The 13,679-nt window shown below is 40.3% G+C and overlaps 1 protein-coding gene across 9 annotated transcripts in view; it reads right to left on the bottom strand.

Moving 5' to 3' along the window:
* Positions 1-13,679, bottom strand: part of BCKDHB (branched chain keto acid dehydrogenase E1 subunit beta) — a 355,238-nt gene that overhangs the window by 265,171 nt on the left and 76,388 nt on the right. For 8 of the 9 annotated variants that reach the window (XR_012124140.1, XR_012124139.1, XR_012124144.1 and 5 more), the window contains one exon: positions 8,841-8,949. The exons of the other annotated variant lie outside the window; for it this stretch is intronic. Coding sequence is in view for 4 of the 8 variants with exons in the window: in XM_073219362.1 (XP_073075463.1) it covers positions 8,841-8,949 (109 nt within the window). In the remaining 4 variants the exon portion in view is untranslated. The remainder of the gene's footprint in view (positions 1-8,840; positions 8,950-13,679) is intronic. 9 annotated transcript variants of the gene reach the window in all.

The raw sequence follows: 13,679 nt of genomic DNA on the forward strand, positions 1-13,679 counted from the left end.
CAACTCTGATAAAAGGCAAGGATGAATATGCTGACTGTGGAAAGAATAGGGGAGAGAACGTCTGTTGGAATAAATTTGCCCCTATAGGTGCCTCTGATGGGGGCGGAGTCCAAGATCAGGCTCGACAGTACCAAAATTAAAAAACTGGTAGACAGGCTGATTGAAGACCAAAATCCCCCAATTTACCACCCTCTTAGCCTCCCGGAGATCAGGTGAGAATTGCTTCTTGATCCTGAGACACAATCAATCATACAGGCTGCTTTTACCTTACTCAATAGAACCAATCCCAATTTAGCTAAGGATTGCTGGCTGTGCTTGAGGCTGGGACCATTACAAGCCAATGCTCTTCTTGTTAACCTGTCACAGGCTGAGCCCCAGTGCCAGCTGTTACCCCTAAGTTCTAGAGTCTATCTAGACCCTCTTTCCCCTAAAGGCCCATGCTTCAAAGCTGACCCCAGTTCTGGTAATACTAGTGAGACAGATGTGGGCCGAATCCACTATTCCTTTTGTCAACAAAATATTACTGTGAACAATACCTTTCTCTGTCCCCCTAATGGAACAGTCTTCATTTGTGGGGAAGATGCATTTGGCTTTCTCCCGACAGACTGGACGGGGCTTTGTGCTCCAGCTGTAATTTTCCCTGACATTGGAGTGGTCTCTAATAATCAGAGCCTCCCTATTCCTGCTTTAGACCACATTGGAGGTAGATCAAAAAGGGCCATCCAAGTTATTCCCCTGCTTATAGGCCTTGAGGTGGCCACCAGAGCTGCCACTGGAGCAGCAGGATTGGGGACCTCTCTGCATTATTATAAAGCTCTTTCTCAACAGATGATCGATGATATACAAGCTGTAGCCAGCACAATTCTTGACCTCCAAGCACAATTGGATTCCCTCGCAACAGTAGTCCTACAGAACCGTAGGGGGCTTGATCTCCTCACAGCTGAAAAGGGAGATTTATGTCTCTTTTTACAGGAAGAGTGCTGCTTTTATGCGAACCGCTCTTGCATAGTCCAAAATAAGGTCAAGCAACTTCAAGAAGACCTCAAGAGACGCCGAGAAGAATTACAAGCCAATTTTCTTTGGACTGAGTTACATGGGTGGTTGCCCTATATTCTGCCCTTCCTTGGTCCTATCCTTCTTTTGCTCCTACTTTTCACTTTTGGGCCCTGCATTATTAACAAGATTATCCAGTTTGTCCAAGAAAGAATTGAATCAATTCAGTTGATGTGTGTGCAGGTACATTACCAGAGAGTTGCCACAGAAGCCAGTGATGATCCCTATGATCACTGTGAACCTTATGATGAGGCCGTGTCCGTTAACTCCCCCTAACTATCTCCCCACGTGCCCATGACGGGTAAGATCTCCAAGGTGGAGACAACCTAAGACAGGCCACAGAGGATGAGAAAGCGTGGGACAACCGAAGAGCTGCAAGGTACCCAGTGACAGGTAAGATCCCCAGAGGGGGACAACCTAAGACAGGGGCCTTGCCTGCCGGGACATCCCAGAGCATTTATAAAACAAAAAGGGGGAATTGTTGGGACCTTTTGCCTCTTTTAGGCCTGTGACGGCTGCAGACTGGAGGTTTCCATCCTTCCTTGTTATTTCCACGTTCGTGGCCTAACTAGCTTCCCGTGTGCGCGCTCTTGGCCCTAACTCCGCCTCCCCACCTAACCCGAAACCTGCCTAAAGACCCTAGTAACAGATGAAATAATCAATTCCCATTGGTTTCTGTTACTTCCTTATCTTCCCCTATATAACTAAGCCTCTGATGGAATAAAGCTGAGTTTTGCTGCACCCTTGAGGCTGACACATCTCCCGGCTTGGTGTGGTTTTGTTTTTCCCCAGATCTCAGGGGAGGGTGTTCAAGCCACCGACACTTGCCCTCTCGCTCAGCCCCGGGGATAACAGGCTGGTCCTGCTTGTCCCCCAACCTTCTTGTTGCTGAAGAGCAACACAGGGATCTTGTTTTCTTCAGGTAAATTCGTAGGAGTGGAATTCCTGGGTCAAATGGTATTTTTACTTTTAGATTTTTGAGGAACCTCCATATTGCTTTCCACAAAGGTTTAACTAATTTACATTCTCCCCAGCAGTATAGGAGGGTTTCCCTTTCTCCACGTCCTCATCAGCATTTACTGTTCCTTGTCTTTTGGATTTGGCCATTCTAGATGGTGTGAGGTGATATCTCATGGTGGTTTTAATTTGCATTTCCCTGATAATTAGTGATGTGGAGCATCATTTCATGTGCCTGCTGGCCATTTGCATTTCTTTTTTGAAGAAGTGTCTGTTCATCTCCTCCACCCATTTTTTAATCAGGTTATTTGCTTTTTGGATGTTGAGGCATATGAGCTCTTTATATATTTTAGATGTCAACCCCTTGTCAGATATGTCATTTTCAAATATATACTCCCATACTGTAGGATGCCTTTTTTCTTCTTCTGATGCCTTTGCTGTATAGAAAAGCCTTTTAGTTTGATGTAGTCCCATTGGTTCATTTTTGCTTGTTTCCCTTGCCCAAGGAGATGTGTTCAGGAAAAAGTTGCTCATGTTTATATTCAAAAGATTTTTGCCTACATTTTCTTCTAAGAGTTTTATGGTTTCATGACTTACATTCAGATCTTTGATCCATTTTGAATTTACTTTTGTGTATAAACTGGGGATATTTCCATCTTAAAAGAGAAACATCTTTCTTACCAAGATGACATACTATCAGTCAGAATTACTTATGATACATTAGTGGGGACTGATACTCAGAGAAGGTTAAATTTTAATGTGCTTGATTAAATGGAAGGATCTAAGGAAATTCAAAGGAAAATTACAGGAATAAAAGTATTTCACGGAACTTTAAGAACTAACCTAAAGAACTGAAATGGTACGGACTGTAACTTCTGATGTCTAGTTGTCTCCCTCCTCCCATCCCCAGTGAACATGTTTGGCCTCACGATTTTTCTACTACAGCCTATCACTGACTAAGTGGTAAGGGACTTAGTGGCCCCAACCTCACATATTCTCAGGCAAAACACCTATAGAAAGTACAGCTCTCCACATACAAAATTCCAGAACAGAACTCAGAATAGCTGAGTTGACCTCACATCCATCACCTGAGACCATAGGCATCAGATGTGATGACTGATAGCCCCTTCAGAACCACATGGAGTAGGGTAAGAACAGAGGCCATGGGAAGAACATGGAAAATAAAGGACCATTAGATGCTAAAAGATTAATGAACAACAAAGAGCTGTGTACATCTACAAGCTAAAGCCTTGAATAACTATTTGCTTCTATAACTGAATCTTGAATTGGATTTAGAGATATAAATGATAGAGGTAAAAATTATACATTAGGGGAAAATTTTTCTTTGAATTAGCATGCTTATTTTTACAGATACCAAATACTTTAGCTTCCTAAGGAACTCTTTACCTATATCCCTAAAGACTGTTCAGCTTCTATAATTGTGTATATTATAGGTATAATGCCTATCCTATATTCCTTGTATCTAGTGTTTAACATCTGATCAAACCCTGATCTCCAAAAGTTATTCAAGAGATGTCATTCCTTTAAAGAGTTGCATATAAACACTCTGTTTCAGGAATTATGTGCAGAACACTATTCTGGCTTTGGGAAAATAACATCTTATTAAATGATGCTGCTGGTGGGAAAAGCAGGTAATAGCTGATGCAAAGTAACGGTTAATGAGCAATAGTTGATACTTCCTACTGCACCAAGCTAGTTCCAATAGCGCAAAATAGCAAAAATATGCCAAGGAATTACTTTTCTGTCAGCAAAATTCTATGAATGAACATTATTAAGCAACACACTCATCTCTGCTTCTTGAATATATTTAGACCTTCCCATTCTCCCTCCATATTCAACATTTCTCTCATATGTTCCTTCTTTCTCTAAACTATATGCAGCTAATACTTTTGGCCTTCCAGTTTACTCATTTCCCCTTTATCTGTTATAATTTCTAGTTAAACCAGAGATTTTTTTTTCTGTTACAGATACTGCATTCCATTCTTCAAATTTGCTTGTCTACAGCTTATATTCTGAAGTGTCTTCTTTTACTAATATGAAATCTATTTTTTATATTCTCTATGTGATCATTTTAGTATCTGAAATCTCAATGGGCCTACATCTGCCTTTTCTTTTTTCTGCTTAAAAAAACACTATTTTTTCCTTGGAACTTTATCTGTGGGACTATTCTAAAGCCTGGGTTGAAGTGACTCCAGAGAGGACTTTGTGTCATTCCAACAGCTCTCTTGTGGTGCCACCAAACCAGAACAACTTTAAATTATCTCCTTATTAATTTTCAGACCACACTGGTATTGTTTATATCTCTGGAGGAGCCATCTTGTGATAAAAATTCTTGAGATTTTCTTTTCTCTCCATCAACAAAGAGTCAAGACAGGTCACTTACCTTCCTGTCATCCCTCCACCTCACCCTATGGATGTGGCATACACATCCTTAAGCAAAGGTTCCTTATAGATTCTATCTACACTGGGCCCTGGACTTTGTATGTCTTACCGCCAGTGTCCCATGAAGTCATCAAAGCAGAAGCACAGTGTCTCCAAGACCTGGCAAACATCCACAGGGATACTTTGTACTTCGGCATTCAATTACATCCCAAGTTTCTGAGCTTCATTTCAGTACTCCGCACAATCCTAACCTCCATGCCAGCTCTGTATACATTTAAAATAAACAAACCCCCATTTACTTCAGGGTATCTAATCTACCATTCTTCCATTACTACCAGACAAGGAAACCATATTCTGTACTCAAACTATTGACACCTTCTTCTTTCCCCTCCTTAAATTCATTTAGACACCAAGTATTTCATACAATCTAACAAATTTATAACCCATCCATCCCTCTCTGCCAGTTCTGGCCCTCACCATTTCTTAGACAGGCTATTAAAGACTCCTATCCCTAGGATCAATTCTTTCTTCACACCAAGGACTGGAGGCAGTGAGAGTCCCAGACTGTCCTGTGGGTGCCAATCCACCCAAGCAGCTTTGAATCTGTCCTTGCTCTCCCATACTTTATGTCCATCTTCCCTTCCGCACAGTTTGCCCTGTAGATTTCAGGATACAGCACCAAATATAGAAGCAACAAATTTAGCATAGACTATTTAGCTTCTATAAGTGCATATATTATAGGAATAATGACTATACAAATTCCTTGTATCTAGTGTCTTACATCTGCTAAAACCCTGATCTCTAGCAGTTATCTAGAGATCTCATTCCTTTAAAGAGCTGCAGTATAATCCAGCAGATAGATGTAGCCTAGCTTTGCAACCAACCCAAAATACCCTAGTGATGGACAAATGGGTTGTTTCCAGTCCTTGCTTATATAAGGCACTGCAATAAAGAGTAGTATTTCTTCAGACTTTTACCAGTATCTCTCTGAAGTAGATTCGTAGAGTGGACTATGGATCAAACAGTAAATAATCATATTTCTAATAACTCTATTCCCTCTTTAAAATTCCCTTCTTTTGGAAACCACACAAGAACTGTGGTAGAGACTGGTAGTTGTCAACATCCCTTCATTGTATAATAAAAATTTTAGTTTGGCACTAAGCTAAAACCTACTTTTCCCAGCCTCCTTGTGGCTAGGCATGGCCCTGTGATGAACTTCCAGCCAATGGAACGTGAGTAGATTTAGTATGTGCAATTTCCCAGTCATTCTTTTCAGAGCAGAATCCCTTTTCCCTTCTGCCTCCCCTTTCCCCCTCCTGGCGGCTGAAATGTCTTTGGGAAGCTAGGAGCGAAGTGGATCTGGACCCAGGCGCTGAGTGCCAGAGGCCAGGACAGAGACTAGAGGGCCCTTGGGCCGTGATGACAGAGGCGCCACCACAGCCGCCCTGGAGCTGATCTGGGCACTTACAGCAGAGAAATAGATTTCTATCTTATTCAAGGTCTTACTATAGTTTTCACTGTTAGCCTAAAAAATACATCTAACTTTTTAGAGTTGTCTAACTCATGAATATATCTCTGTTTAAGATATCATTCCATAAATAAATAAAGGATTCAAGTGCACAGATTTTATAAACATTACCTCAGACTCTTATCTTATTCTTGACTATGTTAGTTCCATTTCATTAAGAATATAATTAACCTAAATGAACTATCATCTGATGAATACAACTCCCAATTACTTTTATAAAGAATTGTCATCCTAGTATTTAATATAACACCTATATTACTCTGACCTTTCGCAATATGAATTTTTAAAAAACTCTAAATGTAAAATTCATATATGCAGTCTACTGTGTTTTAACTATTCCCAAATGTAGGATGGAAATTCAAGAAGAATCTAGAAAATAAATTTATCTACTAAATTCATAGATACCTTAGTTTATAAGTGGTGGCAATAGGAAGACTATCAGGCTACTCTGATCTTTGAAATGACTCTAAAGAACCTGCTTTATCGGTCTGTTTGGTCAATACAGAAATGTCTTCCATAAAGCACCTCAGATTAATGAAACAAAATGCTCCATTTCTTTTTCTAACATTCCAAACAAGTGGAAGTTTGGCGAGCCCAGTGTGAAGCAGATCTGAGAGCCGGAGAAGAGTGGGCTGCATGTAGAAAGCAATGGAGGAGTCAGTGCTGGGACATGCAGAGGCCACACCCCTACCACCCCACAAGCAGAAACCAGGATACAGCAAGCTGCACGGTACTGATTTGAACCAGAGGACAAATCTAAGAAAATGATTGGTTAAAAGCAACCTGAATTCTGTATAAGAACCAAGAATAAAATACAGTGAAAACTGTATTTTTGCTGTCAGTTGCTGCTTCAGCACTGACATTAAGCACTGGTTCTCAAGCTTCAGTGTGAGTCAGAACCACTTGGAGACCTACTAAGAGAGGCTCCAATTCAGTCAATCATGAATTAAGGTCAGCTCCCAGGATGCCTTTATGCTGCTGGCTCAGGGCTCAACTCTGATAACCACCTAGAAAAGACTGACATGAAGATTTGGGTGGCTAGCTCTTTTTTCCCAGCCTATACTATCTTACGCAGAGAGGCTCTCAAGCTGTGAAATAACTGGTGTTTATTTTGGTCTTTACCAAGCCACTAGGGGTCAAGAGAAGAGAGTTCTAGGAATAGCACATAATCGATCAAGCAGAAACTTCTAAAAGGTTCTGAGCCTTCTTGTTCATTAGAGTCTTTCACCATCTCCTCCAGGGCCAATCCTGCAACAAATTTCTCATGCTCTTTCTCTTAGCTGGAATTCCATAACTTTCAACATTTCCTTTACCAATCCTAATTTTAATATTTGCAGCAAAGTGAATATTACTTTTCCAAATTTTCTTTTATTCAGTCTCCATCTATTAAATACTGGGAGAAAACTCTGCACTAATTGATAAGCTTTAACAGTGGGTTGGCCCCACAAATATCTGTAGTGTAGCTAAAGTAATTAAAAGTCAAGTAGCTACTCAGTATATACCATCAGTGTTTTCCTGTTAACTCAAGATTTTAAATCTTTAAGTTTTATTCCATAACAGTAGACAGGTCACAATAGAGTTCCTAAAAACTACAGAGATCCAATTTAAAATATATTTAACTTAGAAGCAACTGGAACTCTGATTAATTTCCAGAGAAAGTATAAAATAGCACACGTAAAATGAAAAACATCAGTAGATTCTTAATTATATCTGTATCTACCCTGTGACACACAAATCCCATTCCTGTATGTTTGTTACCCCCCAAAAATGAAACATTATGTACACAAAAATGTATATGAGAATGTCCCTAGCAGCCTTGTACAAAATAGGCAAAAACTAAAAAACAATGATGGACATTTGTTTATCAACAGGGGAATAGACAAACTGTATAGTCACACAATGGAAATGCTACCCAGCAATGAAAAAGGAATAAACTACTGATACAAGCAACAACATAAATGAATCTCAAAAACATTAGGTTGAGCAAAAGAAGGCAAACACAAAAGAATATATACTGTGTAATTTGTTTAGATGAAGCCCAAAAACATGAGCAACTAATCTATGGTGACAGCAATCAGGTGACTGGCAGAATGGACTGGCAGGGAAAAAGCAGGAAGGAGCTTGCTAAAGTGATGAAAAATGTTGTCATATTACGCACAGTGGTTACATGGATATATAAGACTGTTAAAAAAATCTTTCAAACTGAATACTTAGTATCTGTGCATTTTATTACATACAAACCACATCACAATATTTTTAAGCTTAACTGTTCAAGGAAAATCATTTGCCAAACAATGTCTCTTGAATTCATAATGAAATATACTTCATAGATAGAATAGTCTAATGTTTAAAATTTCCACTACAGCTGATAAATAAGCAATTGTACATGAGTTACAGACACGATTTTCAGCAAGCACCTCAGTTTGCTTCGACAGTCATCCCAGTGTAGACCTGATGTCACAGCATTAGTAATATACCCTTCACTATCAAACATTTCTAATTTAGCTGAAAACTTATAAGGACACTTTAGCTAAACAGGTATTTGATATTATTTAGTACAATGAACTCATTCACTTTTTCATTCAGCCCATATTTATTAAATATCTACTATGTAGCAAAACATTGTCCCTATGTTCTTACTACCATTTCACATTGCTTCTTTGTTTCCACAGTCAAAATATAAAATGGCTAAACATAAAATATAAAAACAGATGGATTTTTCCCTAAGGTTAACATGAAATATACAGATGAGGACAGACTAAATATAGAAGAAAGTAATCAGAGCCTTCTTCTGTAAGAAAAATACAAATCAAGATTATGAAAGAAAGTTATAATTTTCAGCTGGGCATAACAAAATGTATAAAGATATTCACAAATATGAAATAAGGGAAACCTTTACCTGCTGCCCTGTAAAGTATTTTAGGTTCAAAAAATATACAAGGATTTTTATCCTCTATGCATGACAAAAGAAGTCCCTTGGCCTGGAAAGGGCTTCTGGGTACAACCACCTGCAAAAACAGATTTTTTTAAAAGTTAATTTCAATGAAAATGTATTCCAGTAAATTCACTTATAAGGAGGGTTGATACTTAAATAACCAATTGTGACTAATGTAGAAATATTATTAGTCTAATTACCATTTATTATAAAGTTTACATATTATCTCCAAAAAATTCCATTTGTTCAACAAATATTTATCAGATGCCCACACTATATTCAGGTTACTCAGATATTGTTCTTCTCTTAAGGAGCTAAACTTACAAATATACATTAAAAAAAAATAAAAGGGACCTCCAACAGCATTCATCAAAATAGAGAAGTAAACTTGCCAATATCTTTCTGTATTTACCTATAAAGAAATCTTTTCTAGTGCTCTGCTACTTCAACAGGGCCTGCAGCTCTGTTCTCCAAAAGTTTAACATACCAAACTCTCCTTTTCCATGAAAAATACAGTCTTCATTTCCTAAGTGGAAAAATAATCCACTAAACTTTACATTCCAAGCACTATAATGTCTAGTGACTGCAAAGCTAAACGTCTGGATACCACACACTTTCAGTTGAGAGTAAAGGGCTGCAGGACCTTCTTGAGAATGAGTTTGATAATGAGAAGGATGATAATAACAGCAGGTAGCAAATGTGTTAACTGGGCAAGCACTCTATATAGATTAATTCATCTACTGTTCATAGCAACCCACAAGGTAGCTAGTATTTTCCCCAATTTACAAATAAAGATTGAGTCTTAAAGAGAGATCAACTAACTTGCCCAAGGTCACATTGCTTGCTAGACCAGACATGCTCGTCCAGTTCTGATGCCAGAGCCTTGGCTCTTAACTTCCTCAAATCACAAACTTGTGCTTAGTTTTTAGGAATGTTAAATAACTGCATTAAGACATGTTGCATAGGAAGAGTTACTAAAATAAACCTGAATTTATCACAAAGAATCAACTAAGAGTCCTTGAAACAAACTACATTTGGCTTTCAAAGTAATTTATACACTATTTTATTGAAGGATTTTTATTTAAAAAATAAAACAGCACAAATCTCACTATTTCATTTTCCATAAATACACTCAACACATTAATTTCTCAGCATCTGCTTTCTTCATGTATTTATTTTTAGCATTTTGTACTATTTGGATATTTTCATTTTGGATAAAGAAAGGCAGGGGGAAGACAAAGTAGATTAAGAGAAAAGATCTGTTCTTAAATACTGGGTAACATCATAAACATTAAATGTTTATCAATGTTCAGCTAAAGCACAAAAATAACTATTGCCTCAAAAGCGGCTTCTGACCCAAGCTACTACTTCTAATTTACATTGAAAAATTGTGCAATCTCTACTCAACTACGAAAAACTTCATGACTTTGCTCTGATAGAACAAACAAATACGGATAAAACAGACAAATTAACAAACAATTTATGTTATCAAAAAACATATAGCCCTGGGTGGACATATTTGAGTTTCTATAAAGATTCATTGGAAAGCTCTTCAGTAAATAGAAATAGAAAAAAAGATAATGTAAAAAATTAAGACAAAATGTGCAAATACATATTTTTTTTCTTTTTTAATCAAAAGACCTAAGCTATTGCAGAAGACCTAAGATTATTGTGCTTATAAAAAAGATGCTTATTAAGGGGGCGGAGCCAGGATGGCGGCGTGAGTAGAGCAGTGGAAATCTCCTCCCAAAAACATATAGAGCTATGAAAATATAACAAAGAAAAATCTTCCTAAAATAGAGACCACAGGACACAGGACAACATCCAGACCACATCCACACCTGCAAGAACCCAGCACCTTGCGAAGGGGATAAGATACAAGCCCCGGCCCAGCGGAACCCGAGCGCCCCTCCCCCAGGCTCCCGGCGGGTGGAAAGAAACCGGAGCGGTTTTTTTTGGCAAGTGCTTTTTGGAAGCCTTAAAGGGACGGGCCCCCGTTGCTAGGGAGGCAGGGTGGAGAACCGGTGAGCAGGTGCCTGGGACCGGCGCCTGAGGACAAAGAATATCCCGCGTTTCTCCCTGCAGGACCGGCGAGCGGGTGCCTGAGACCGGTGCTTGAGGACGGAGGAAATCGGGCATTTTTCCCCTTTTTTTTTTCTCTTTTTGGCAAGCGCTTTTTGGAAGCTTTAAAGGGACAGGGACCCCGGTGCTAGGGAGGCAGGGTGGCGGGACTGGTGAGTGGGTGCCTGGGACCGGCGCCTGAGGACAAAGAATATCCCACGTTTTTCCCTGCGGGACTGGGGGGCGGGTGCCTGAGACCGGCACTTGAGGACAGAGGAAATCGCGCGTTTTTCCCTTTTTTTTTTCTCTCTTTTTTGTGAGTGCTTTTTGGAAGCCTAAAAGGGACAGGGACCCCGGTGCTAGGGAGGCAGGGCGTGGGGACTGGTGAGCGGGTGCCTGGGACCGGTGCCTGAGGACAACGAATATCGCGCGTTTTTCCCTGTGGGACTGGTGGGCGGGTGCCTGAGACGGGCACCTGAGGACGGAGGAAATCGCGTGTTTTTCCCCTTTTTTTCTCTCTTTTTGGCGAGTGCTTTTAGGAAGCCTTAAAGGGACAGGGACCCCGGTGCTAGGGAGGCAGGGCAGCGGGACTGGTGAGCGGGTGCCTGGGACCAGCGCCTGAGGACAAAGAGTATCGAGCGTTCCTTCAATGCGGGACCGGTGGGTGGGTGCTTTTTGGAAGCCTTGAAAGGACAGGGACCCTAGTGCTAGGGAGACAGGGCAGCAGGACCAGTGAGCGGGTGCCTGGGATCAGCACCGGAGGACAAAAAAAAAAAAAAAAAAAAAAAAATCACGTGTTTTTTCCTTTTTTTTTTTCCTTTCTGTTCCCTCTCTCATTGCTGCTGTTGTTGTTTTGGTTTGGAGAGTGCTTTTTGGAAGTCTTAAAGGGGCAGGACAGGTCACTTAGACCAGAGGCAGGGAATCTGGGGATCTCTGGGCACTCTAAACCCCTGGGCAGCAGGGAGCACAGAGGCCCCTTACAGAGATAAATAGCCTCCCAGCCGCTCCCCCTCCAACGGGGCTCCACCATTTTGGAGGAACAGCCGACCCAGGCCAAGCCCACAGCAACAGCGGAGATAAACCCCAAAGCAACTGGGCAGGAAGCAGAAGCCCTGTCTGCGCACAGCTGCCCAGCACAAGCCACTAGAGGTCGCTATTCTCCCAGGAGAAGGCCACAAACCAACAAGAAGGGAAGCTCTTCCAGCAGTCACTTGTACCAGATCTGCAAACTATCTCTATCACCATGAAAAGGCAAAACTACAGGCAGACAAAGATCACAGAGACAACACCAGAGAGGGAGACAGACCTAACCAGTCCTCCTGAAAAAGAATTCGAAATAAAAGTCATGAACATGCTGACGGAGATGCAGAGAAAAATGCAAGAGCAATGGGATGAGATGCAGAGAAAAATGCAAGAGCAGTAGGATGAAATGCAGAGAAAAATGCAAGAGCAGTGGGATGAAGTCCGGAAGGAGATCACAGATGTCAGGAAGGAGATCACAGAAGTGAAACAATCCCTGGAAAGATTTATAAGCAGAATGGATAAGATGCAAGAGGCCATTGAAGGAATAGAAACCAGAGAACAGGAACATATAGAAGCTGACATAGAGAGAGACAAAAGGATCTCCAGGAATGAAACAACACTAAGAGAAATATGTGACCAATTCAAAAGGAATAATATTCGTATTATAGGGATACCAGAAGAGGAAGAAAGAGGAAAAGGGATAGAAAGTCTCTTTGAAGAAATAATTGCTGAAAACTTCCCCAAACTGAGGGAGGAAATAATCGAACAGACCATGGAATTACACAGAACTCCCAACAGAAAGGATCCAAGGAGGACAACATCAAGACACATAGTAATTAAAATGGCAAGGATCAAGGACAAGGAAAGAGTTTTAAAGGCAGCTAGAGAGAAAAAGGTCACCTATAAAGGAAAACCCATCAGGCTAACATCAGACTTCTCGACAGAAACCCTACAGGCCAGAAGAGAATGGCATGATATACTTAATGCAATGAAACAGAAGGGCCTTGAACAAGGATACTGTATCCAGCACGACTATCATTTAAATATGATGGCGGGATTAAACAATTCCCAGACAAGCAAAAGCTGAGGGAATTTGCTTCCCACAAACCACCTCTACAGGGCATCCTACAGGGACTGCTCTAGATGGGAGCACCCCTAAAAAGAGCACAGAACAAAACACACAACATACAAAGAATGGAGGAGGAGGAATAAGAAGGGAGAGAAGAAAAGAATCTCCAGACAGTGTATATAACAGCTCAATAAGCGAGCTAAGTTAGGCAGTAAGATACTAAAGAAGCTAACCTTGAACCTTTGGTAACCACGAATCTAAAGCCTGCAATGGCAATAAGTACATATCTCTCAATAGTCACCCTAAATGTAAATGGACTTAATGCACCAATCAAAAGACATAGAGTAATAGAATGGATAAAAAAGCAAGACCCATCTTTATGCTGCTTACAAGAAATTCACCTTAAACCCAAAGATAAGCATAGACTAAAAGTCAAGGGATGGAAAAACATATTTCAGGCAAACAACAGTGAGAAGAAAGCAGGGGTTGCAGTACTAATATCAGACAAAATAGACTTCAAAACAAGGAAAGTAACAAGAGATAAAGAAGGATACTACATAATGATAAAGGGCTCAGTCCAACAAGAGGATATAACCATTCTAAATATATATGCACCCAATACAGGAGCACCAGCATATGTGAAGCAAATA

This window comes from Manis javanica, chromosome 13 (genome assembly GCF_040802235.1).
Source record: "Manis javanica isolate MJ-LG chromosome 13, MJ_LKY, whole genome shotgun sequence".
In the NCBI taxonomy this organism is placed as follows: domain Eukaryota; kingdom Metazoa; phylum Chordata; class Mammalia; order Pholidota; family Manidae; genus Manis; species Manis javanica.